The sequence below is a fragment of the Sesamum indicum genome, linkage group LG3 (assembly GCF_000512975.1).
Source record: "Sesamum indicum cultivar Zhongzhi No. 13 linkage group LG3, S_indicum_v1.0, whole genome shotgun sequence".
Lineage (NCBI taxonomy): Eukaryota > Viridiplantae > Streptophyta > Magnoliopsida > Lamiales > Pedaliaceae > Sesamum > Sesamum indicum.
Genome location: NC_026147.1, coordinates 24,548,361 through 24,573,184, shown reverse-complemented (window position 1 = coordinate 24,573,184; position 24,824 = coordinate 24,548,361). Strand labels below are relative to the sequence as shown.

Below are 24,824 nucleotides of genomic sequence, written 5' to 3'. Positions count from 1 at the left end.
AATTTCGTGAATCTCGTGCACACCCCTTTCCCTCGAGAATTCTTGAATTTTAATCAAAGACAATACTTTTCCAGGTTCCCAAGTTTCAGTGTCAAGATCTGTCTTAGGAATCTACAATGGAGTTACATTATATGATTCACTAATAATAGTAATATATACAGTGGTAAATAAATAAAACTAGCAACAAAAATCTTTCCCACGTGTTCATGTCCATCCACAAATATCTCCACTGCCCAATTCATTCAAGATTTCCATTTTCAATCTCTCATCAGCTCACAGTTTATATATACGTAATAGAGTGAATTTCTTTACGTTTTAAAGCTAAAAAGATCAGGAAATCTTGAACTTCCTGTAGTTCATTCATTGCCATGGACTATCCTTGTATATTGCGCTGCAATTTTGCTTCCAGTTCCAATGCTATTGCTTCATCAAGTAATTCTAGATGCCCCCATAACAATATCCCATCTAAATTTCTTCACCGAAAGGTTTCAATTCCCCTTTCGCATGGGAAACATCTTGGATTCTTTTCCATTGGACCCATCAGAAGGGATTCTGTTAAAATGACGGTCTCTGCTGTTTCTTCGGTCGAAACCAGGTAAAGATTTGTATTTTCTTGTCATTTTGAATGTTGGGGGTGAGTTTGGGCTTTTAGCAGAATATATGGAATCTTGTGAATATGTAGGAAAAGAAAAAGGAATGAAAAGGGTCAAGGAGAGCGGAACAGCCTCCTGGGAAAACTGAAAACCGGAATATATCAGTTCCTGGGAGTGGTAATTTATTTGTAAAGATTGAATTTTGCTGGCAAAAGTAAGCTCTATGATCACATGTCATATGAAGAGATGACTGACATGTTTGTTATTTTGATATTTTATGGTTTCAGGGAAGAAGAAATGAAGAAGGACAAGAAAAAGAAAAGGCAGTCTAAAACGTCAGGTGCTGACAAGGTGAAGCTGAAGGTTAGGCTAGATCACCAAGTCGAATTTGGGGAACATGTTGCTATTTTGGGGTCAGCTATAGAGTTAGGCTCATGGAAGAATAAAGTGATGATGGATTGGACAGAAAATGGATGGGTATGTGATCTGGAATTGAATAGCAATGAAGAGCCCGTTGAGTATAAGTTTGTGATAGTAAGCAAGGATAAGGGGAAGTTAGTATGGGAAAGCGGTGATAACCGCATTTTAAAGTTCTCAGGGAATGGAAACTTTAATATTGTTTGTAGGTGGAACAAAACTAATGAACAGGTAGAAGTACTGCCTTGGGATGGGAAAGATGCTGAGGGAGTGGAGGCAGAACAAATTAAAAATGGGAATGTTGTTACCGCCTCTATAGAAGAGGCTGTTACCTCAAGTGCCTTTGTGGAGCAATGGCAAGGGAAGGATGTTGCATTTGTTCGTTCAAAGGATCATTTCGATGCAGAAAAGAACAGAAACTGGGATACTTCAGGTCTCGAAGGGATTGCTTTGAAATTAGTGGAAGGTGATCGTAGTGCTAGGAACTGGTGGCGGAAGGTATTGATGATTTTTGCTCCTTCTACAAACTTGCAATGGCATGAACTTTTACATTTTTTATGTTTACCCCGCCAATATGCAATTTCTATGTAGTTCATGTTGTTTTTGCAAGATCCAAAAATTAAAATTAAGATTAATATGATTAACAGTTTTTGGCAGAGCCAAAATATTTATACTAACATCTATGCTTTCCTTCATTTCTGTTTTGTGAAGCTTGAAGTTGTTCGAGAGCTTGTGGTTGAAAACATTGAGAATGCAAAGCGCTTGGAAGCGCTTACATATTCAGCAATATATTTGAAGGTTATATGATATACTCTTTTTAGTTTGCTTCTGTGGGCAAATTAGTCCGTGTCCTCATCATATGATATTGTTTTATGTAGTGGATAAACACAGGTCAAATTCCTTGCTTTGAAGATGGAGGCCATCATCGGCCAAACAGGCATGCAGAGATTTCCAGGCTTATATTTCGCGAACTTGAAAGAATTTCCAGCAGAAAAGACACTTCACTTCAGGTCACCTTCTGCTAGTTTTCTGAAACAATTGACTTAAACTTGATTTTGGAGCAACTTGGAATCACCATATTATGATTATCAGATGTTTGTGAAGAATCCGGGGGGAAAAAATCAAATCCTACAATTTGGCCTAAATATCATTTCTTATTTTTCTTACGTTATTGTCAAAATTGCACAAACTTTACTGTCTATCTATTGCATCTATTTAATTTCCTCCCTTTTTGTGGTTGTTGCGCTTAAATTTTTGCTATTTCTCATTGTCACTGTCTTCTATCTGTGAATTGTGTACTTTAACTTCATATTCGGGTAAGGTATTACAGCCTACTTGCACAACTGGTCCAGCAGTGATATTCCTCACAAGTATTCTATTATATGCAGGAAATACTTGTTATCCGCAAAATTCATCCTTGCTTACCATCTTTTAAGGCAGAGTTCACAGCATCTGTCCCATTAACAAGAATTCGAGATATTGCTCATAGGAATGATATCCCTCACGACCTTAAGGTTATTCATCAAGAAAACTCTTTTAATTTTTTATTTTTTAGTTAAAAAATTTGAGTTGTTTACATAGTAATAATAACATTCCAGCAAGAAATTAAGCATACTATACAAAACAAGCTTCATCGAAATGCTGGTCCTGAAGATTTAGTTGCCACAGAAGCAATGCTTGCCAGAATTACGAAGAAACCTGGAGAATACAGTGAAGCTTTTGTTGAGCAATTCAAGATATTCCATCGAGAACTCAAAGATTTCTTCAATGCTGGAAGGTAACATACTCTCCACTTTATGCTTTTCCTTTTGGAATTATTAAGTGTTTCCTGATGATTAACTTTTGTTCATTTCTTTCTTTTCTTTAGTTAAACAAATGCTATAATCAAACTATGCTGATCCCCTGAGATCCTTTTGTTGCCTGCTGATCAATTTGCACTTAGGTTTCCTATAATGTTTTCATACCATTACAGACTAGTTTTTCTTTCAGTAATGATGCAATGTGTGTTTTTCTTTGGTACTAGTTCCTTTTTTGGTTCTTTATTTCCCAAGAGTTGCAGAGAGGATTTTCAAGTTTATGTTTTAAAATTCAGTGAAATAATTGTGTTAGTTAACAGGTTCTCTGTTGTCTGTTCTACTGGCTAAGTGATATGTTGATATAGGATACTACTTATTTAAATCCATTTCTGAAACTGGTAAACTTTAGCTCAGCATAGTTCGACATTTTTACTGTTGGGAACTTTCTCAAATTTGTCTTGCTATCTCATGTATATACAGTTCATATTTGAAATTGTCTGTGTGGAGAATAGAATTTCTGGTTAATCATTTGTCATCTTTCTGATGCTTTGGTTATTATCCACATTATTAAAGTCTGGAAGAACAACTGGAATCAATTAGAGATTCACTGGATCAAACCTCAGCAGCCCTATCTGCGTTTATAGAGTCAAAACAGGTATACTTCTCTGTAGATCTAAGTCTGCAGTTATGGATTGGTGTTCTTATTGGAGAATTATTTGTCCATTGAATAAAGATTGTTGTATTATCATCATGGTTCAGTTACACTTATTCACTAAAACATGTAATTAACTATTTTTGGATTACTGTTTGTATCTTCATTTGACCACAAAAATACTAATGCTTATTTTCAATATTTGATACAATATAAATTCGTATATCTAGGTGCAGAAAACATCTTGAAGAATCAAGGAACAGTATTGAAATCCAAAATAATATGAAAGATTGTAAGGGATTATGTAGATTTCTATTTCCACTGCCCATGAGGGTCATGAACGCTTATATTGGTTGCCAACATATCTGTGGGAACGGAATGGTGTTTTTTGTGTTGCATAAAGGTCCCTTGCTTATTATTGTGTATCGTTCTTGTAGTTTTTGTTGTTTCCTTCATTATCCCTCTGCTAACAGCACACATAAACAGTTTTATAACATTGTAAGCATATAATAGAGAAATTACCCATTGATGTCTCTCTTCAGGCATTGGATAATATGGACAGTCATAATTATATTTCTGAAAGTGAATGGATGAGAGTGTTGATGAAAACAATACAAGCTCTGAGTAATCTCCGCCAAGAAATTGCCAAGGGTCTTGAGAGTGGGCTTCGGAATGATGCTCCTGATGCTGCAATAGCAATGCGCCAAAAGGTAAAATCTTCTCTTTATTTCTTTTGTTTTTCACAATAATCAAATATCATGATGTTAATCAAAGAATCCATGCAATCACAGTGGCGTCTTTGTGAGATTGGACTTGAAGACTATGCATTTGTTCTTTTAAGCAGGTAATGCACCCATTATTTTTGTTTAACTTTTTAGTTCTTAAATAATAATAGTATTGGTCACTGATTTATTACCTTTTATGGGCATAAGCAGGTTGGTCACTAAAGTCTCTGCAAATAATTTAGCCTGCATGCAGTTTTGACATGATACAAAAATATGGACAAACTATTAGCTTCCTTCATGTAAAAAGGGTTTGCTGTTGTGGGTGTTATGTAAAAAGGGTTTGCTGTTGTGGGTGTTTCTAATTTGGGTATAGTGTCATCATGGGCTCAAGGCTTTATCGTTTTTTCTGGTCACTATAATAAGCGTGGGCGTTCAATGATCTCTTTGTTGATAGTACATACTTTCAGCTCCATGTTTTTGTACTGCATGGCAACCTTAGGCCCTGGGGTTTGTTTTCCTTCCTAGGTTGAGGGGAAATTTGCTGACAAATGACACATATTGTACCTGTGGCTACTGTATTCTTCACTTATGAGAAATCTGTCTGCTGATATTTTTCAGTAGGACCATTAATAGGAATTGAGCTACCAGGCTCCTGCAGTCATTTCACAAATTTAAACTGGATAGTTGACGGTGCGTTTTTATAGGTTTCTTAATGCACTTGAAGCTGTTGGAGGAGCTCATTGGCTTGCAGATAATGTAGATCAAAAGAATATTAATTCTTGGAATGATCCACTTGGAGCTCTAGCCATCAGTGTCCATCAGTTGGGCCTATCTGGCTGGAAGCCTGATGAGTGCAGAGCTATTGGAAAGGAGCTTCTAGCATGGAAAGAGAGAGGTCTTCTGGAAACTGAAGGTACCTTTTTTTCAGTAAATTCATAATGCTGGTTGTTTCTGATTACACCGTTTTTCTCTGAGATACTTTGTTATTATTAATACAAGGCAGTGAAAACGGTAAGAGAATATGGGGTTTAAGGCTTAAAGCTACACTTGATAGAGCTAAGAGACTGACTGAAGAATATTCTGAGGCCCTTCTTCATATATTCCCTCAAAAAGTTCAGGTAAGGTAATTTAAGGTGCTCATGCTTTATGCCAATCATTGTTGGTAATTCTTTCCTAAGAATCACTACACATTTTAATGTTTTTTCTGGCATGGTTATGTGATATGAACTATCTCCTGCTTTTAATTTTCCAATTCTTTGCAATTTCTAAATCCAGAATTAATATTGCATTTTTTCATCACAGAGTGACACAATTCACCATCATGAATTATATACAATAAATTTGATCCTCGATTATTATTGAATTCTTGCAGATATTGGGAAAAGCTTTGGGGATTCCTGAGAATACTGTGAGGACATATACTGAAGCTGAGATTCGTTCTGGGTACGATACCCAAGTTTACTAAAAATTCTGTAAACCTGTTTTCTTGAAGTTTGTTTGTTACATTTGAAATTGTTATGGCCATCTAATTATCAATTGGAAATACAGGGTAATTTTTCAGGTTTCCAAACTGTGCACCCTTCATTTGAAGGCTGTTAGGAATGTTCTTGGATCTCAAGGTTGGGATATTCTTGTACCAGGAGATGCTTTTGGAACTCTCATCGAGGTACCCCATCTCATGACTCGCACGACACGTCAAAATATCAATTTCACTGGGGATTTGTCTGTGCTTGTATCTACCTGATATTACATCCATGCTGTTGCATTATTACAGCATGTTCGTATAAATGACTCAGTTCCATGTGAAGCACTTCATAAAACTAGTTGCGAAATCCCCATCAATTCTGCCACTACATTAGGCATCCACTGTAAGAAAAAGCTTTAGAGAAAATTTGGTGTATATAAGATTTCTAGTTCATCGTATGCCAAAAGTCATCTGTGATATCACCGTAATGAAATCCCGTTCCAACCTATTAATTGTTGATTTGGGAGTTAAACCTGGGTTTTTTTTAAATCTTCTATTTGAGAAAAATATATTATGTGCCAGTCTTTTTGTGGTTATTTAAAATTTCTTTATGCAACTCGACTTCAGGTAGAGAGTATTGTTCCTGGGTCAGTACCATCATCTGTTACTGGACCAATTATTCTAGTTGTGAGCAAAGCTGATGGAGATGAAGAGGTTCTCTCTATATGTTCTAATTATTTAAATATAGGACTTTGAGGTACATTTTAATTCTCAAATGCATGACTGTCAAGTTAAGATTTTCTGTATCTGTTGATTGTCTGGCAGGTAACAGCTGCTGGAGCAAACATTGCTGGAGTTATACTTATGCAGGAGCTGCCTCATTTGTCTCATCTTGGTGTTAGGGCTCGCCAAGCAAGTCTCATGCCATGTCTTTTTCTTTTACTGTTGTTTTTCCAAGATAGTAGACAGATGGCAAGTGGGCTGATTGTTAAACTTTAAATGTGAATCTGTGGACTGCAGGAGAAGGTTGTTTTTGTGACCTGTGAAGATGATGAAAATGTTGCAGATATCAAGATGCTGATCGGGAAATTTGTGAGGTTATATTTTGGACATTCTGTCCCCTTGGTCTTCTATCTCACCATATATAGTTAGAGTTCCACTGGTTCTTTGAGTGAATTGTTTAGCATGGAGCTTCCACTCTTTCATCTTTTTTAATGCCTTTTCTTGACCAACCTTTTTCAGGTTGGAAGCATCCTCTGCAGGTGTCAGCTTGATACCAACTTCAGCAAAGAGCACGAATGGTAATATTCCACTGGAAAATCAATCAACCACAGGTTCACCGGAGGTTGGAAGCTCAGAAGGAAATACCACTTCCTCGCTTACTGGCAAAACATCTGACATCAATCAGGTATCAATTAGAAATCAGTGCATAATTTGTTCTGCATTCCAATGTTTACGATTGTCTCTGAATGTCATGCAGGTTTTGTCAGCTGGAGATGTTATATTGCTTGAAAATGCTGATTTACAAAGCTCTGGTGCAAAGGCTACAGCTTGCGGTTGCCTGGCTTCTTTGGCTGCTGCTTCTAGTAAAGGTAATGTAGCTTGTGCTGGAGTTGGCATCGTTAGAATTTGAAAATGAAAAATCTCGACCTCTCCAGTAAACTATTTGTTCAATGCTTTAGCATCTAGATCCACTAACTGGATTCTTTGCGAGTGCGACTATCTCTAAACATTAGAAATTCTTATTCAAGTGCCTGGTTCTGATGCTGGAATGACAGTGTACAATGAACAAGGAGTTCCTGCATCATTTAACGTCCCCAATGGAGCAGTATTGCCTTTCGGTTCTATGGAATTGGCTTTGGAGCGCAATGGATCAATGGAGACGTACAGGTCACTAATTGAAAGGATAGAAGCGGCTCAAATCGATGGAGAACTCGATAGGCTTTGTAATGAACTAGAGGAGCTCATTTCTTGCTTGAGTCCCCCAAAAGAAACCATTGAAAGCTTATCAAAATTATTTCCAGAGAACGCAAGATTAATAGTCCGTTCTAGTGCTAATGTGGAGGACTTGGCTGGAATGTCAGCTGCTGGGCTTTATGAATCAATTCCTAACGTCAGCCCTTCTAATCCAATTATCTTTGGACATGCCATTGCACGAGTTTGGGCTTCCCTGTATACTCGCAGAGCAGTTCTAAGCCGCCGAGCTGCTGGTGTGCCCCAAAATAAGGCCGTAATGGCTGTTCTTGTGCAAGAAATGCTTTCTCCAGACATATCCTTCGTACTCCACACTCTTAGCCCCACAGACAAGAACCAGAATCTGGTTGAGGCAGAGATTGCTCCAGGACTTGGGGAAACTCTTGCTTCTGGCACAAGGGGCACTCCCTGGAGACTCTCCAGTGGTAAATTTGATGGGACAGTGCAAACTTTAGCATTCGCAAATTTCAGCGAGGAATTGGTAGTACGCAGTGTTGGCCCTGCAGACGGCGAAGTTATACAGTTGACGGTAGATTACAGCAAGAAACCTTTGACTGTGGATCCCATATTCCGACAGCAGCTCGGGCAGAGGCTTGGCGCTGTTGGTTTCTTCCTGGAGCAGAAGTTTGGGTGTCCACAGGATGTAGAAGGTTGTTTGGTTGGCAACGACATTTTCATCGTGCAGACACGTCCACAGCCAGAATAAGGGAGGACCGTACTTGTAACTAATCAAGGCTGGTGCATGAATACAAGTTGGAAAACAGAGGTGCATGTAGCAGAATAGGTACTCATATAAGGACACTCCCTGATTAGTGTCCATTGGCCAAATCAAACGAATATATATACTTCCTTAAACAATTTAATTTGAAGTCAGTAATAATTCTCTTTTCTAAAATGGGATGGAAACGTTGGTGGTTTGTGATGTGGTAGTCCAAGAGAATGATGTTGAAGGTAATGCTTCCTATTTGCAATAAACACCATAAGAATAAGTAAAGTAAATAATAGACCGTGTTATATTAGTTCAGTACTAAGGAAAATAGACAAATCAATCTTCCGATGTATAATCTGAACTTTGTGAAATGTAAAACACAAGGGATTGGATTTGGGCCTTCCCCTGGGCCTAACTGACCACAGAATTGGTGGACAAGTTGGTACAGTTGTCTCCAAGGCTAAGTGAGAAAGCAAGCACAATATCGCCACTCATCAACATCCTCCTCCCCAAGTAATCCATCACATTTCTGAAACAATACCAACTGGATTTTTCTAGGATTACAAACAAAACTTAAGACGCCTTCTCCATCACCTGTACAGAGCTATACATTGTCAGCAAATGAGCCACTAATTCATATGGTTCATGCTCCCTCGGTTGAGGCTCTTACAATTTATCAGCAAGCCCCCCCAAATGCAGCTGACCTAGGAGAAGGATTAGGTTGGTGGATGAACGCTACTCTCCTTTCCACCATCTGTACAAGTCGCCTTAAGTTTTGAACCGCCTCCAACAGGCTCAGGCATCTGAATGATCTTTCCAAACAACTGGAACGAATTCGCCCCAGTTTTGGATGATGAACTCGGTCCCGGCTGGCCAAGTAGATCAGTGCTGCGGAACTGGACGCTGCTCTGACTACCATGTGATAAATTGTCGGAATATGAACTCCCGATACTTAGAACCGTTGAAACGGTTTTCAATTCTGGGGCCGCATCGTTCTTAGGGAGTTCATTCGACGTTTGGAGTGTCCTATCACTGCTGGCATTGGATATACAAATGTGATCGGGCCTGGCTCCCTGCATGCCAGCAGAAAAAGGAGCATAACTGAGCGCAGCCGGGTTCAGATGTCCTGCCATTGGACGTGTTAATTGAGGGAGGCGAAAACCTCCCTCTCCAGCAGGTACCGTCTCTGGATTTTGCATTATTCTGAACTTCTTAGAGGGAGGAAATTCGGGATCAAAGAGTGGAGTGGCCGGAATATATTCCACTTGCCAAGGGTTCACTCTATTAACGTGCTGAAGGCTTTCAGGTTCATCCCAAGTCACCTACAGTTGAAAAATGGTTAGAAATGCAGAATAAATTAAGAAGAAGGGGTGACGGGATCCTGGTGAAAACCTATTCAATATTACAGAGTAGAAATAATTCCAACTGAAGAAACAGTAAACCTTTTCTGCAGTATCATAATAGACAACAAATCAAGAACATGACTTCATAGTTTGACTCAGGAAAAACATACAGCATATAGTTTGCATAATTCAGCCGCAAAGCGAAACAAGCACGTAACTTTACCATATAATGCCGACAAACCAAATTACGACATCAATCGAGCACACGCGTTAGTGATTCAAATATGGATCCAAATAAAATTAGGACAGCAAGGAAGATAAGCGGTGCAGTAAATGCAATTCAACGACAACATAATAGTAGAAATGCATTCTTTGAACCAGACTATTGAATATATTCGGGAATCACGATCCAATTCTCAAATGATGATAGCAATTCGAAGAACATCAACTCAAATCAGTACAATAATTCAACGATGAGATGATGATTAAACATCCAACTCCTGCATGCTGCAATTGACTGTACACCTGATCATCAAAACAACTGGTATAACATATTCAAATAAACCATAAAAAAGGATCCATGTAACATATACATATCAGATCTACTATTCTACGATCTTATTGTCACGAGGCAATGCTCACTCATCAAGAATGGAAAAAAATCAACATGCATGCACATATGGATTGGGATTGCACCTGAAGCATGCGCCAGGGAGAACCGTACCACGGCCCGGTACCAGGAGACGTGGTTGCTGCAATTGTGCCCTGAAACCACGTCATCCGGGATGAATCATCCGTTTCCACCCCCATCCTTACCCGCATTCCCTGCCTCCAGCACATCCGCAATGCATCTTTCACCTTCTCCGCCTTCACCACGAAATCGGGGCATCCAGCCTTGGGATAGTACACCACCTCGAACGCCATTCCTCTTGCCGCCTTCTGTATCGCCTCCAACGCCTCACCACCATCCTGGCCCTCATTGCCGCCAACCCTTGAGGCTCTCCTGATCCCAACGAAGAGCTCATTCGTCGACTTTTTCTTCATAAAAACCACGGTATCTCCGGCGACGAGGCGTTTGGCGTTAACGAACTTGCTCCAGCCAGTAGTTAACAAGTGGCGGCGCGGCGTGCCTCGGTAGATATGTCGAAACTCCCATGCATTGTTATGGGTGTCTTTCAATGTCAAATTCTGAACGGGCGGGTCAGCCGCGAAGTCCAGCTGCGGGAAAATCAAGTCCGCACAGTATCTGGGAACTGAAAAACCTCCACCGTTATTCGCATCGGACGGAGTCAGAATCTTCGAGAATGAGACCACGTCGGTTCTAGTGTCATCATCATCGTTGTTCATTGGGCGTGGTCCTAGGGGCTGGAGCGGCTGGAGGAGGATTCTGACGAAAGCCTGATCCGAGGGATGATCAGAAAGGAAACGAATGGAGAGGACTTGGCAGGGAATGAAGGGACGTGGGAGGGCAAAATTGTAATTATGAATGGAGGCGGAGGAGGAGGTGTGTTCCAGGTGTCCTTGGGGGAAGTAGTAGACATAGGAGTTGAGTGAGGGGACTTGGACGGAGGAGCCGACGACGGCTCTCCAGATGGCGGCGTCTACTTCAGAGGCGACGGCGGAAGCGGAGGAGGAGGAGTTAGACATTGCTGGTGAAGGTGTATGTGTGTAGAGAGAGAGAGAGAGTATAAAATCAGTCTCCGACGTATAAGAGTAGGAGTGAAGAGGAGGAGTAGTAGTAGTAGTAGTAGAGGTAGGGCTGAGAGGAAGGAGGAGCCGATATTTATAGTGGTGGTGGAATGCCCTTCGCTTTGTCTGGGAATTACGGGGTTGTGTGAGATGATATGTCATACCTGTCTTCTAGCAAGGACCGCCAATTTCGCTTCTACACGCGCTCCTCCTCACTTGCATTTTACGCTCTGCTCTGCTATCTATTATTTAATAGGAACTATTGCATGTCCATCCTCTTATTTTTTTATCAATATTATGTTTAAAAATTAACATAATATGAAGTACTCATCCAGACATGAAAATAATAATAATAATTTTTGCAATCAAATAAATAACTTTAGGATTTATAATTGAAATATATAAATGTTATTAAGTAATAAAATTTTATGATTTTTAAAATATCAATAATTGAGAAAAGATTTTGAGTTTTGAAATTAAATACTTGTCTGTTTTATCTATATAACAAAATATATGATTTCTTTACATTCTTTTTAGCGCGTGGGTTTACGTCTTTGTTCCGTTCATGTGGCCGACATTCTTTCTGCAATTCAATATTTACGTCTGTTTATAATCATTGATGACTTATTGCAGCATATTTTGTCTGTTGACGTTGTCATAAAAGTGGATTTTATAATACGTAACCGGATTACACATTTAATAAATTTATCATGATTACAAAATTTATTAAAAAGCAATTCATGACGTGTTAGATATGTGTAACGGCTTTATAGTAATTGCTTCTTACCTAATTTTTAAGTTTATTTATTATTGGCAATATATATTAAATGTATTAGTATGAAAAAAGAACAATCTTATGTGTAATATTTATATCGATTGTCGTAATAATTGCTACTTACCTATTTTTTTGTGATTGACATTATAAATTGATTAGCTATCATAGCACGTTGTTTTTGTATGATATAATAAATAATTTTTATATTTTAAAATATACTATAAATAAGAATAAAATATATATACCAACGCATTAAATTTCTCAAATAAAAATCAACTTAAAATTATTATTGACACAACAAAAAATAATAGTATCGTGATGTCACAAACAGAAGTTTAAGAGTGAAAAGAGTTTTTTTATTTTTATATTAGTATATAGATGAATTAGTTCGATAATAAATCGATCATATTATTTTTCTATATCAAATTAGAGTTCAATCCGACCAAGTATAAAAAAATCTTCAAATGATTGTTGAAAAAATATTTTCTGCTGATTTTATTCTATCCTATGTAAAAATAATATTCTTTTTTTTATAACAATCTTTTTTAAAATATTTAAGAAATAAATTATTATTTATAGAAGGGGAAAGAAAAGAATATTGATATTTTCTTCTCTAATCAAAAATAAAATAATAAAAGGAGCGTGTGGTTCACCGGGGGTGGGGGGTGCACGGGGGTCTGGGAACACCTGAGCAGAAAACAAATTGAGAACCAAACATGTCAGGGAAAATGACGAGAAAGCCCCCACCTGCAAACCGAAACGCCTAACGTCACGTTTTTTTGCACCTTGCCACATAAGCAAAATCATCCCATACACGCCGGTGGAGTGCGCCACCCTACGGGAATCCCGATCAACTATCACCTTCCAAGTTTTCACATGACAATAATACCCTCCATATTGAAAGTTCACCAACAATTAATTAGTTAAAGATAGACAAATAAGGATAATAATATAATAGGAATAAGCCCTCTAATTACTTGTTTTCACTTTAATTATACTGAAACCTTTTATATTTAACTTTGACAAATTTTGATGTGTAGGCCGTATTATTATTTTAGAACAATTGTTTAGGGGGGGGGGGGATGAGGAAAGAATAAAAGGGCAAAATAGGGAAATGAAGTGTGTGAGGGGGCATGGGACATGAGGAGGAGGAGGAGGGCGGGAGAATCGAAGAGCAGCAAGGGAGGGGGGGGAGGGGATCACGATTCCTACGTGGAGTTTGGGAGTGGCACGGAATTTCTGTGTCATCTTTGACTCTCACTCCGCATTGCCTTTCAACGTTTCCATCCCATATCATTTAGCTTTACCCTTTATATACACAAATACAGTACATAGAGTTTTTCTCATCCTTCTTCCGTAAAATCATGTTAAAACCGCAAATCCACCCCCCACCCCTACCCCTTCTTGTTACAATTATCCTGTCCTTTCCATCACACTCCATCCTTTAATTTATTACACACTAAATCTTTCAAATATCTGTAATTATTTTTGAAAGAATTATGTTGACACTTTGTAGAATTAAATCTCATATTTTTTACAGAATTACGATTACACTTTCAATTCAAAAATAAAAATTATACACTCACTCTTTGGAAACATTATTCTAACACCTTAACTATGATTTTACCAAAAAAAGATATACATGTTGGAGTAATTTGACTATGCTTTTGAGGTGTAACTTACACTTCGTCTTTTCTTGATATCTCAAGTTAAATACAATATTTTTTGGTTTCCCAAATACTTCATGTAACATTGAGGAATGCATTCTTTCTACTAAAATTTGGATAAAAAGAAAAAAAAAAAAAAAAAAAGAGGGGAAGAAGAAAAAAATTGGAAAAAAAAAAAAAAAAAAAAAAAAAAAGAGGGGAAGAAGATGAGCACCGGATTAAAATGAAATAAGAACTAAATCAACAAAAACAAGATATTACAATTTAACCACACAGGTAGACACTCAAACTTGAACAAGCCAACACAAATACCAAGACAAGGCCTCTCAAAGTTGCATCTTAAGAACACTGAGCAATGGAATAAAAACCACATAAAAGCCATAACCAATGGCATTATTATCCCAATAACCTGCTCACCGCAGTTATTGCATACTAGAAACAACAGTAAATTTCTCAAATAGTAAAACAGCCAACATCCATCAGCAGTTACTCCTCTTCAGCCTCGGCTTTCTGCAGCCACTCCACAAATGGTTTAACGTATTTCCAGATAGGTGAACCTTTATTGCCACCCTTCAAACCCTTCTCATACCACTCCACTATGAACTCTTCCTCAAGCAAGTCATTCTGATACAGAGTATTCAAAACCAAAGCCACCTCTTTTACTGCCTCAGCTCTTGCTTTACCACAGAAGGTCTCCACTGCATGAAGCAGAAGCGGTTGTGAGCCCTCTTCCTGAACGGCAGCGGCAATGTAGTTCTTCTTCTTCTCAACCTCATTCGAGAATCCTTTTCCAACTCCCTCAAACAATGCCTGAAATAAAGCATCAATTATCTCCTGGCGCATGCCCGGGAGAGAGTCCAGGAAAGTTTTGAGTTGGGCCACCGGGGAACCATTCTTCACATACTCCTTTATTGCATCAACAAGTTCCTCCAGCTGGTCCTCTGGCTTGTCCGCTTTAAAGCCATTTGTGTGTCCATCAACATTAGGCTTCACTTCCCTAGATGGAGAACTCTTTCCTGATTTTGGCTTCTCCTCATTGGCTGAAAGCATGACCATACTGGCTGTAACAGCATTCAGCTGCTCTTGGATTTTCTGTTGAGCAGCCACCATAGAAGTGTCAGTCTGCCACTGGATATCATCATCACTGTCGTCAGCAACTGCTGCTGCTTCATGCTCATCAGCCTGGCTGCTGACTGGGGAATGGTCCTCATCAGAGTGGTGGGATTTCTTCTTGCTGGAAGATTTTGTATTACCAGTACTACCCTTTTTCTTTGCAGCCTCTTTCTTGAGTTTCTTCTGCTCTTCATCAGCTGCCTCTCCCTCCTTCAGTCGCTCCTTCTCAGCCCTCCTCATTGCTTTCTTGTCTTTTGATCCTTTCTTTGCCTCAGGGGGATTTTTGAGAATAAATGTCGTGAGCTTGTCCCGCATGTCAACCTCAGAGATAAAACCACATGCAGCACACTTAAGACTGATCATTTGTGACTTTGTTATGATAATTTCAGTTTCAGGGTTCCCACAACCATAACACTGGACAAACTTCTTGATAAAGTTCTCAAGAAGTCCTGCAAGTTTTGAGGTATCATGAGCCCCATTGACATGAGAAGTCCCCGTCTTCTCATCAAACTTGGATTGAGCTCCCAGTTCACAGCCAAAATATTTTGTTGTGTAAGAAGCAGGCCTGCCCAAAGCCTTTGCAATGTCAACCATATTGACTACATTGGTCTTAATGCCATTCCCACGGCCCTCAATTTTTGTTATCATTTTAGGCATCTTGTACCTGTAGAAGGCATCATCTTTGTTCCCTTCGCCGATATTTTGCAAAGCCATTTCGTCCTTGTGCTAATGTATCGCCGTGTAACAACTTTATCAGAAGGGCAACAAGTTGTCTTCTCCAACAAAAGTTTCTTCCTCAATATGGTAGAAATTCCTAAGAGAGAGAACAGGCCGCATAAACTGGCAACCTTGATGACGTATGTCGTATCCTTGACGTAGCTCGAGATGCATGCAGCCAACTTCGGAAGCAGAAGTTTTCTCCTTTTCCCTTGGTAAAGGACAGTATTCTCCAAGCAACCCAATTGATGATAAAAACTGAGAGGCCTGCTCAGACATAAAAGACGTTTCTAACTTAACACCCTCCACTTTTGCTGACTGCAAATACTGCAAGTTTACCAGCCAAAGACCTGGGAACATTGGCAGAATCAGAAAGGTTTCATGCCAAAGAGATTATAATTCAAATACAGTACCAACAGATGTAAAACGACAACTACTCTAATTGAGATGGGAATTCAATGGCAACAACGGGAGAAAACTTGCAAATTGTTCAGGTAATATAGATGAACTACAGTTAGAGCTTAGATACAAATTTGGCGTAACAGAGAGAAGTTGTGTCTGAAACGAGAACTAGCAATTAGACCATCAGAGCACATCAATTCTTCAAAGCCGCCAATTTACAACGAGGAAAACTAAAAATACAATCAAACCTTTCAGATCCCACAGGGTCAACACAAGAAACTCAAATCTAAGGCTATAAAAAGCAAAAATCGAGTTTAAACCTCAATCCCCATCCGAAATTTCAAGAAAGTCGGTGGCATACTCCAGCATCTCAATCTCAATCAAGAAACCAAGTACAAATTATAAAGATAACAGAAATAAAACCGATCAACAAAGGCAGCGCTGAGTGGCAGTATAAACACAGGTATTAGAACACCGAAGATTCAATCAATAAAAAAACCAGACCAGAGCAGAACAACCAGAAGCATTACCAAAATGATGAATCCGAAGATGAGGGTTTCAAGAATACCTTGGTTAAGAAGAGAGGAGAGAAGAAAAATCAGAATGAGATACAGATTTAGCGTATGGAGTGAGTGGTTGAGACTTGAAGTGAGGAGGAGATGAGGAGGAGAAAGAGATGTATATATAGGGACAAGAGGAAACCCTAGTTGTGAAGGATTAGGTCTCAAACAAACTGGAACAGCAACCAAAAATACAAACTACACCGACTCTCTTCTATTTTTTTTTTTTTTTCCCCAACAGCCAAAAACATTCATTTATCAGTCTTCAGATTTTTCTTTAATTGGATATTTTTCTTTTTTTTTTTTTTTTTTTTTTTTTTTCTTAATTGGTTTTTTTTTTTTTTTTTTTTTTTTTTTTTTAGTTTCCGGTGGGTTGAGAATAAATTTTGAAAGGCAATTATTGTGGTTGTTATTAATTAGAAATAGTTATATTTACATCTCCATATTTAATATTGTAATTGCATGAGATGTTTCTATTAAAAATTACATATACATTCATTAAAAATAATAATTTATACAAATTGAGATGATTTTGAATTATAATTTATAATATAGTAATTAATTTTATCTATATATAAAAATATAATTTTATATTTTATTATTAACCATGTGACGTTCTATAAAAAAGAGGGTGTTAAACTCATTTAAAATTTATTAATTATAAAGATTTTAATTTGAAATTTTTAAAAAATTAACAAGTATAATGTTGGACTTAGAGCATGACTCGGGCACCCTTACTAACATTTGTTAATTATAGAAACACTCTAGAGGCAATTATGGCACACATCAAAAAATATTTTCATTTTTTTTTTTCAAAGGCTTTACCAACAGGGACACATTCTTACTTCCAGTTCCAGGCCACTCTTTTTTGGTCGAAAAATATTGTGAGAAGTGGTTTATGTATTTATACAAAATGCATGACTAACTTGCGTATTTATATCAACGATTAGGGCCATAAAAGTGATTATACCATAAATATAGAACAATGATTTTAATTTTGTCAGAAGTCAAATTTATATGAACTTGATGTAATTACGTTTGAATTTTTGGGAGTTTTATTCAAATTTTAGATGCACGTAAACAGAGATGGATGTGTGCTTCAAATAAAATATATAGACTATTTCTGAAAACTTTTACGCATTTTTAAATCTGTTTTCAAGTAATAGAATTAGGTTTGAACTGTAATTAATAATCACACCAAGTGCATTCGAAAAATTGGCGAAGCTGACATGATTTTAAGGTTAGAACAGATTGGGATACCGTTTCAACACAGTTGGCAAAGACAAACTTTGAACGACGCATCTCTGGAATCATGAAGCCTTTCCTCCACTAGTCTCTTCCACGATGAGGTAGACAATATACTTCGCCATGGATTGAGTGATTTCTTCCCAAAGCCGCCTGCAGAAAGTCCGTATTCGCACCTCTACTACTAATCACTCTCATCACATGGTGAATCAGTACTCTGAATATACAGACACAAACAGTTCCGAGGGCCGAGAGCCCCACAATTGAAATCCTAGGACGCTGCAAAGGCTAATCATAAGACGAACAAAATTTGTGTCTAGATTAAGAAATGGATCAGCTGGGGATGTGATCAACGCAGGAAGCATTGTGATAGCTCAACCGAGTTGAAGCATGGTAGAGGGGGCATGAAAACTGTAGGGCTCAAGTCTAAATTGCGATTCAATGTTAGAATGCAATCACGCCTTTTCTTAGCCCATATCACCAAAATGGCGATTTTGTTATGGAACAGGTTGCGAGCGTCTGTATGTAACACTCGAACCAACACAGACGGAAGCCCTCTTCCTCATTTTCTGCTAGTTTTCAAACCTCTATCCTCCACATTGCCCATCCTGCTCAGACCTTTTACTTGATGCCATCATTTCCATCTTTTGTTAATAAGTCAAAAATACATTTTGAAAAGAAGAAGAAATAGTTAAATTAAAGTGCCATCTAGCGCTTTCATGTCTACGCAAGAAATTTGGTAAAGATCGAGTCGGGACTGACCATTTCTCGGCATCAGCTGAAGCAGCCGTCTAGGGCTTCCATTTCTTCAGAAGGTCATGGTGTTGTGAAGAATAACGCGGTGGGGTGGAAGTATTGTGGTAGCTTTCTAGGGTTAACTTAAACCGTTGGATCTTACATGCTGATCCATCCTTTTAAATGGATATTAAGCTTGGGCCTGGACCTGGGCCTGGGCCTCAGTTTCCAATTAACAACTATTGGGTCTTTGTAGACCAGATAGGAAAACAGCCCAGACATGTGCAGGAGTTTTGGAACCACAATAAGAAGGATACATGCACACGTTTGAAAATACTTGCGCTTGAGGTCGACTATGCATTCATTTCTCGACTTCTCATCACCTACGCAGTAATATTGTTATGCACTGTTCCCTTCTCTTCATATAAAGAAGATATGTTCGTCAACGTCATCTAGTGAAATGGAAGTACTTTGAGATGGAAAAATATTCACTAGACAGTAAAGAAGCAAGAAGAATATGTATACTGCCATAAGCAAACATGCATACATTACTAACAAAAGAAGTCTGATGCAGTAATAGGAACCCAGATGCAGTACTTATTACAGTATATATTATTGTCTTCCAAACTGCCAGGGCATAACTAAAAACGAGATGTAATGTCTTAGCTTTCAGAAGCAATCCATCCTCTCTCCTGAAAGCATAATCACAAAGTTCCCATATCTGACCAATAACGATGTTTCAGCTACATCGGTTGCAAATCTTCGTACACCCTTCTCAAGTCCAATTTCTGATCTCCTCCAGATAGTTGCCTGTGCACATCCACGAGAAATGAGGGGGTAATAAGAACAATTAGAACATTGATTTGCAGAAAACGTGCTGATGAACAGAGATCAAAGATGGAACGGAAAAATAGCGCAAAGAACAGAATATACATTATTAGAAAAATGCAAAAATCACAGACCTCCATGTAATTCCTTCGAGTTTTTATATCCAAGTAGTCCGAGCGGCGAGTCAAGCGCGAGCCCTTGCGCACCAGTGCAGGCCTCCCCTCCATCCCTGCACTGGAAATGGAGAATTTGATTGATTGCTATTCAGAATCTTCGTAAACTTCTCCATCATCAGAAAGATCATCAAAAGCTCGAACATCCAACTGATAGCGCAGGATTCCTCCAATTCCTCCAAAACCTCGGCAAAACTGGGATCCCTCTTGTGATTTGTTAGTGACAAACTCCAGCGTGCAACCAAATCGTCTATATTCATTGGCAAACCATTCGAGCAGCGACAGCTTCTCCTGAACCTCCAATTCAGCATTTGTGGCTTGATCACGGAAGTTACTCTGCTGAGACTCTTGCTCCTTGTTGAAGTGTTTTATGGTAACTTCACCAGTGACGGTATTCTTCAACATGTATCTAGTGATGTCCAGATTTTCCCACACAATAAGTGTCTCAACAGCACCCATTTCTAGAACCTTCAATGTGTCATCCACACCAAAAACATATTTGCCAGTGTCCTGACTGATCTCCTCAAAGTACTTGCCTATCAAACGCTTCTCTTGTATAAATTTTACATTGGACAGGATCTCAGCGGACAGCTCAATTGCCTGATTGAAGCCATTTTCCCCTCCGTAAGAAACATCCACTACATTCAAAATCTTTGCCTGTAGACGAGGATCAAACATATCAGACTGACTGAGCTCCGTCTTGAAGTCAGCTGAACCAGCAAGTATGAGTCCTGCAACATTCGGCTGGCTTGTCTGAGGATTAATAAAAAATTGGGTTGCAAGCTCCGCTGTTTTCCTCACATAGTTGTGGCGCTTCTCCATCCGCAGACGGGCAAACCGCAAAGCAGATTGTCCTCCTCTTCCATGCTTCTTAGGAAGGTCCACAGTGAATTTGTGAAGAACCTCCCTAGTATTACCACTCAATGTCCCAAAAAGGGTCCCATTACCATCCATAACAATAAAGCCAAACTTGTCATCAGATTCTAGAAGTTCGTTAAGCGCCTCAGTGTGGAACTTGTTGTCACAGAGATAAAGCGAAGCATTTATAGGCCTGAATGGCTCAAAGTCAATTGTTACTTTCTTTTCCTTCCCATCCTCAGTGACGATAGTTCCAGTATAAAGCACGAGTCCATTTGGAGGAACCTTATTGTACAATTTCAGTCTCTGCTGAGCAGATGTAATTGCACCCAGAACAGATTGGCGATTTACTCTGCTTTTGATGTTAGATGCAGTTCCAAATTCATCTCCAAGCATCTTAGTAACACGAGATATTTGATCGCGTGGAGGCATGATAAGAGAAATCATACTGGTACCATTGCCTCGGGCAGCTTCCAGTGCTTTGATAAGCTTCTTGATTTTCCATATCTCAATGTTCTTATCAGTTTCTTGACCGTCCGACATTCTGTTTAAATTGAAATTTGGAGCCGCAGAAAGTTCTAAACAGAATGGAGGAGGAAACTAATTAAAAAGAAGTTCCAGAATCCACATGTTGAGTGTTTCAATGAAACAAGGCACGAGTAGTCTTTACACATAGTCTCAATTCAAACAAAGCATAAGAATGTAATTCCAGTCAAATACTAGAGCACAATACTAAAGATAGACATTCATAATGTTTTTCCTCACCAAATGTCGTCTCAAAAAGAATAGGACAGGTATTGCCACATTCCAACCAAAACTGGTACCTCAGTAGGATAACAATGAGAATGCAAGATGTTAACTCAGATTCCCATCCAGGGCAGATAATAATATTTCATTAAACATTAAGTTAAAAGAAAAAGCTCCTAGTAGCACCAGATTCTACCGTTGCCATGAGTCAGCTCATAAAAGGCAAGCTTAAGAAACTACAAACAAAGTAGTCTTACAACAAAGTAAATGCAGTCTATGAATTCATTTCCATATGTTTTAGTGTTGTGCAATTGAGGCAAGCACAAATGGACACGCCTTACATCAACATACAACAGTTCATTGCCATCCCTAAACCATCCATCTACTATCTTAGAACACACAATCACCAAGTTCACGTGCATTCAGCACGCACAGTTGCACACGTATGATAATGAAATCAAGCATACAAACAATTTGTATCTCATTGATAACATCAACTTGAAAGTATTCAACAATTTTCTTTTAACGAAGAATTTACAATATGCCACGAATCTACAGTTGCCGAGTTAGGTATAGAGAGTAGTTGTTAATCTACAAAATATTCACTCGAACTTTCTCCATGCTTCAAATTTGAACAAGTTAGCTATCACACGTAAAAACACCTCGAAATCGCCAAATTTCAAGCTTCCATTTTTAAAACTAGCTAAAAAATATAGGAAACGTCGGAAGTCCTCTGAATTGCTCTTTTTTTTTTCTTTTTTGCTTCAGATCTACGCATCCGACTAAAATTAAATTTAAAACCGAATTCAAGTTAACGATCAAAGGAAGTAATCGGTAAACCATACAGGCATCAGAAGGTTTACCGAAAATTATCAAACTTAAAAAATAAATAAAAAGAAAATCGAAAGCGAACAACAGTAGCACGATTCAATATGTACATAAAAATAACATAACAGAAAAATACAAGATTGAATTGCATAAGTGTGAAATTAAGAGAAGACCTTCGACGATGAGAGCAGAAGCTTTATCTTCACGCGGCAGCAGCAGTTCTAGAGAGAACAACAACCTAAAAAGAGGGAGAATATATAATATAGGGGGGAAAATTAAATAGGAAAACACTCATTTCACGAAACCAAAATTAGACCACAAAAATAGGCAGCAGAAATATCAGAAAATTCCTTTTTCTTTTCATTTTTTTTTTGGGGGGGGAATTTCCAAATTTGTCCCGCCTCTGTGGAAGAAAACTAAAGATGATGATGCAATTATTAAGTCCTGTTTGTAATTAAACATTCGCTTTCTTTGGCGTTAAGGTGTTGGATTTTTCATCATTGGATTCTGTAAATTGCAATTTGATAGATAAAAAAACTAATTAATTATGTATGGCTTTTAGAATTGAATTCTGGAATTGTGGTCGTAATCTATGCTAAATATTTGATTTCATTCTCCCTTTACTCATTCATAATCTAAAGAAAATCTCTTGAAAATTGATTTTTTGAATTGAATATAAACACTACGACCTTGGTTTTGCTTTCATTTAATTTTTAATATTTTTGTGATTTTTTTAATTGAATTAATAGTATAAATTATTCTTTTTATAAATCTCAATGCATCGACATTTATAAAAATTATAAAAGTTCGCACTTATCAAAACACATATAAAGAAATATATGTCCATAAAATTAAATTTTGATTAAATGTTAAGTCTTATTGACTTTTTTTATGCAACAAAATTGCATATTAATGTTACAATATTTTTATTACATCTTTCAATACATAATAATAACGTCATTATACTTTGATTAAATATATGATCACTTATAATATATACGTTATAAAATGGTAGAGATAATTAATAACCCCCAATATTGTTAATTTCATCAAATATTTAAGAGCATTATATTTTTTATATCAATTAATTGATCGTTATGTCCTTAATTATTATATATTATTTCTTATTTTAATAATTGTTAGATCTTTCTTGATTGTATAAAATATGTAAAATCTTATCAATTCATTTATATAAAAATAATACCAACATACATATTTAATATATATTATATATGAATAGTTTATATCAGATAATTTCTATTAAATATGCACACTTGCACAGTAATTTGTTCAGCCTTTTATATAGAAATATTTGTTGAAGATTTTGTTTAATATTTCATCTTTATATACTATTTTGTTTTGTATTTTAATATTTAACTAAATATATAAGCTAAATATTATTTAAACTTTTTAGCCTTTAATCTTTATACTATAGTTTAAAGATATTTTTAAAATTTTATATTTCATTTTATATGATTTTCAAAATTCACACAACCTATTGTGTTATTTCTTTTATGCCATTGCCTCTCCTTTAGATGAGTACTTTAACCTGAAAATTGCCTTTAGTGTAGCATGCAAGAAAAATATATTTTCTAGATGGAATTTTTATTTTTTTTTTCCCATATGCAAAGTGACTATTTAAGTTATTTTTAGGGTGCAACGTATAATTTAGCCTATGAAATAAGACTGAATTTGACTTATGAATTCCAAATAATTTGATAGATATTCAACCATACAGTAGGTGTACTTAAACATAAGGAATTTAATCATAAATTTCTACAAATCTTTAGTTTTAAAAATACTAATAAAATAGATTGTTGTCAATTATATATACACATAATTTCTTTTGGGGGGTGATAATTGGTCGGTGTTGGTCCGAAGAATGTTCCGTGCTTTTCATTTTCAAGGTCCAAGTCAATGTACCACAAAGGCAGCTGACGGTGGGAACACCACCCCACCATCTCCTCTCATCTCATGTGCTCATATCGTTTCATATTTTGCAATTATCGATTAATCGGAGACTATAATTAGTGGTTAATTTGATTAATTTGAATTAACTGCACCTACATGTCCACATGGCTCTTATATTATTAGTTTATTTGCTAGAGTATAAAGTTCAATAATTTTATGTTGGACCAAACTTTATCATATTGATTTTTGAAATAATTTCATAAAATATTTACTATATATGTTAATTGTTGAAATTTTGGACCACATCTTGGCCTAACGTCATTAATATTTACGAATACTATCGATAGTTTATCATTAATATCTATTTTATAAAGTACAACTTAACTCCCGATATTTAAATTAAAATTCAGAATTCAAATTTCATTAAAATTACATGTATTAACTAATTTATTCTAGTAATTTTTGTGGATGCCTTCATATAAAATTGTGTTTTTACTTTTTTGGAAATTTCTAAAAGAAAAGTAAACATAAGGTAATCAAGAACGAAATGTAATTTTTGTAAAAATATAAATCAATAATAAAAAATAGCAATGTAGAATGATAGATAAAAGAACTGATTTTAAGAATTATTAAATAATATTTTATTTCAAACTTTGACAACAACATTATTATCATAATTATTATATTAAGATATATTCATAAGAATTTATTTTTTAAGTCATTGACAATTTAGAGTAATTTATTGCGATTGCATTGGTCCATTGGCCTCGAGGTCTCGTCCAAAGACATGGTGCCACGATAGCCAAGTTTTTGCCAAACATGCGAAATTATTTCCCCACTGTCCAAAGTCCAAAGTCCAAAGTCTAAACCCGCGTCCATAATCTTCGACAAAAATAAGAAAT

General features: G+C 37.1%; 4 protein-coding genes across 5 annotated transcripts; 1 reads left to right on the top strand and 3 right to left on the bottom strand.

Annotated features, from left to right (window-relative positions):
- Window positions 17-8,499, top strand: LOC105159513 (phosphoglucan, water dikinase, chloroplastic). Its single transcript, XM_011076598.2, has 19 exons — window positions 17-595; window positions 881-1,508; window positions 1,722-1,808; window positions 1,889-2,020; window positions 2,399-2,524; window positions 2,609-2,787; window positions 3,380-3,461; window positions 4,001-4,168; window positions 4,250-4,302; window positions 4,888-5,096; window positions 5,183-5,301; window positions 5,556-5,626; window positions 5,732-5,849; window positions 6,276-6,362; window positions 6,474-6,560; window positions 6,669-6,745; window positions 6,891-7,056; window positions 7,129-7,240; window positions 7,427-8,499. Exons 1-19 carry the CDS (start codon window positions 369-371, stop codon window positions 8,326-8,328), a joined length of 3,630 nt encoding a protein of 1,209 aa, XP_011074900.1. The 5' UTR covers window positions 17-368; the 3' UTR covers window positions 8,329-8,499.
- Window positions 8,606-11,413, bottom strand: LOC105159512 (auxin response factor 17-like). The gene is made up of 2 exons (XM_011076597.2): window positions 10,371-11,413; window positions 8,606-9,653 (listed from the first exon to the last, which is right to left on the bottom strand). Exons 1-2 carry the CDS (start codon window positions 11,319-11,321, stop codon window positions 9,048-9,050), a joined length of 1,557 nt encoding a protein of 518 aa, XP_011074899.1. The 5' UTR covers window positions 11,322-11,413; the 3' UTR covers window positions 8,606-9,047.
- Window positions 14,024-16,760, bottom strand: LOC105159511 (probable eukaryotic translation initiation factor 5-2). Of its 2 annotated transcripts, none has more exons than XM_020692579.1 (2): window positions 16,606-16,760; window positions 14,024-15,985 (listed from the first exon to the last, which is right to left on the bottom strand). In XM_020692579.1, the coding sequence occupies exon 2, from the start codon at window positions 15,630-15,632 to the stop codon at window positions 14,292-14,294; it is 1,341 nt and encodes a 446-aa protein (XP_020548238.1). In that variant the 5' UTR covers window positions 15,633-15,985; window positions 16,606-16,760; the 3' UTR covers window positions 14,024-14,291. The 2 variants fall into 2 exon arrangements, with proteins under 2 accessions (XP_020548238.1, XP_011074898.1); XM_011076596.2 differs by having other exon boundaries at window positions 16,568-16,728.
- On the bottom strand, window positions 19,077-22,339 carry LOC105159510 (eukaryotic peptide chain release factor subunit 1-3-like). Its single transcript, XM_011076595.2, has 3 exons — window positions 22,185-22,339; window positions 19,540-21,014; window positions 19,077-19,387 (listed from the first exon to the last, which is right to left on the bottom strand). Exon 2 carries the CDS (start codon window positions 20,977-20,979, stop codon window positions 19,666-19,668), a length of 1,314 nt encoding a protein of 437 aa, XP_011074897.1. The 5' UTR covers window positions 20,980-21,014; window positions 22,185-22,339; the 3' UTR covers window positions 19,077-19,387; window positions 19,540-19,665.

Bases quoted from the DNA above. Each gene is read 5' to 3' on its own strand.
- LOC105159511 (XM_020692579.1), bottom strand. From the start codon at position 15,632: ATGGCTTTGCAAAATATCGGCGAAGGGAACAAAGATGATGCCTTCTAC.
- LOC105159512 (XM_011076597.2), bottom strand. From the start codon at position 11,321: ATGTCTAACTCCTCCTCCTCCGCTTCCGCCGTCGCCTCTGAAGTAGAC. The intron at 9,654-10,370 runs GTGCAATCCCAA...TTTCAACTGTAG, and splicing joins CTCCCTGGCGCATGCTTCAG to GTGACTTGGGATGAACCTGA.
- LOC105159510 (XM_011076595.2), bottom strand. From the start codon at position 20,979: ATGTCGGACGGTCAAGAAACTGATAAGAACATTGAGATATGGAAAATC.
- LOC105159513 (XM_011076598.2), top strand. From the start codon at position 369: ATGGACTATCCTTGTATATTGCGCTGCAATTTTGCTTCCAGTTCCAAT. The intron at 4,303-4,887 runs GTAATGCACCCA...GCGTTTTTATAG, and splicing joins GCATTTGTTCTTTTAAGCAG to GTTTCTTAATGCACTTGAAG. The intron at 5,302-5,555 runs GTAAGGTAATTT...GAATTCTTGCAG, and splicing joins TATTCCCTCAAAAAGTTCAG to ATATTGGGAAAAGCTTTGGG.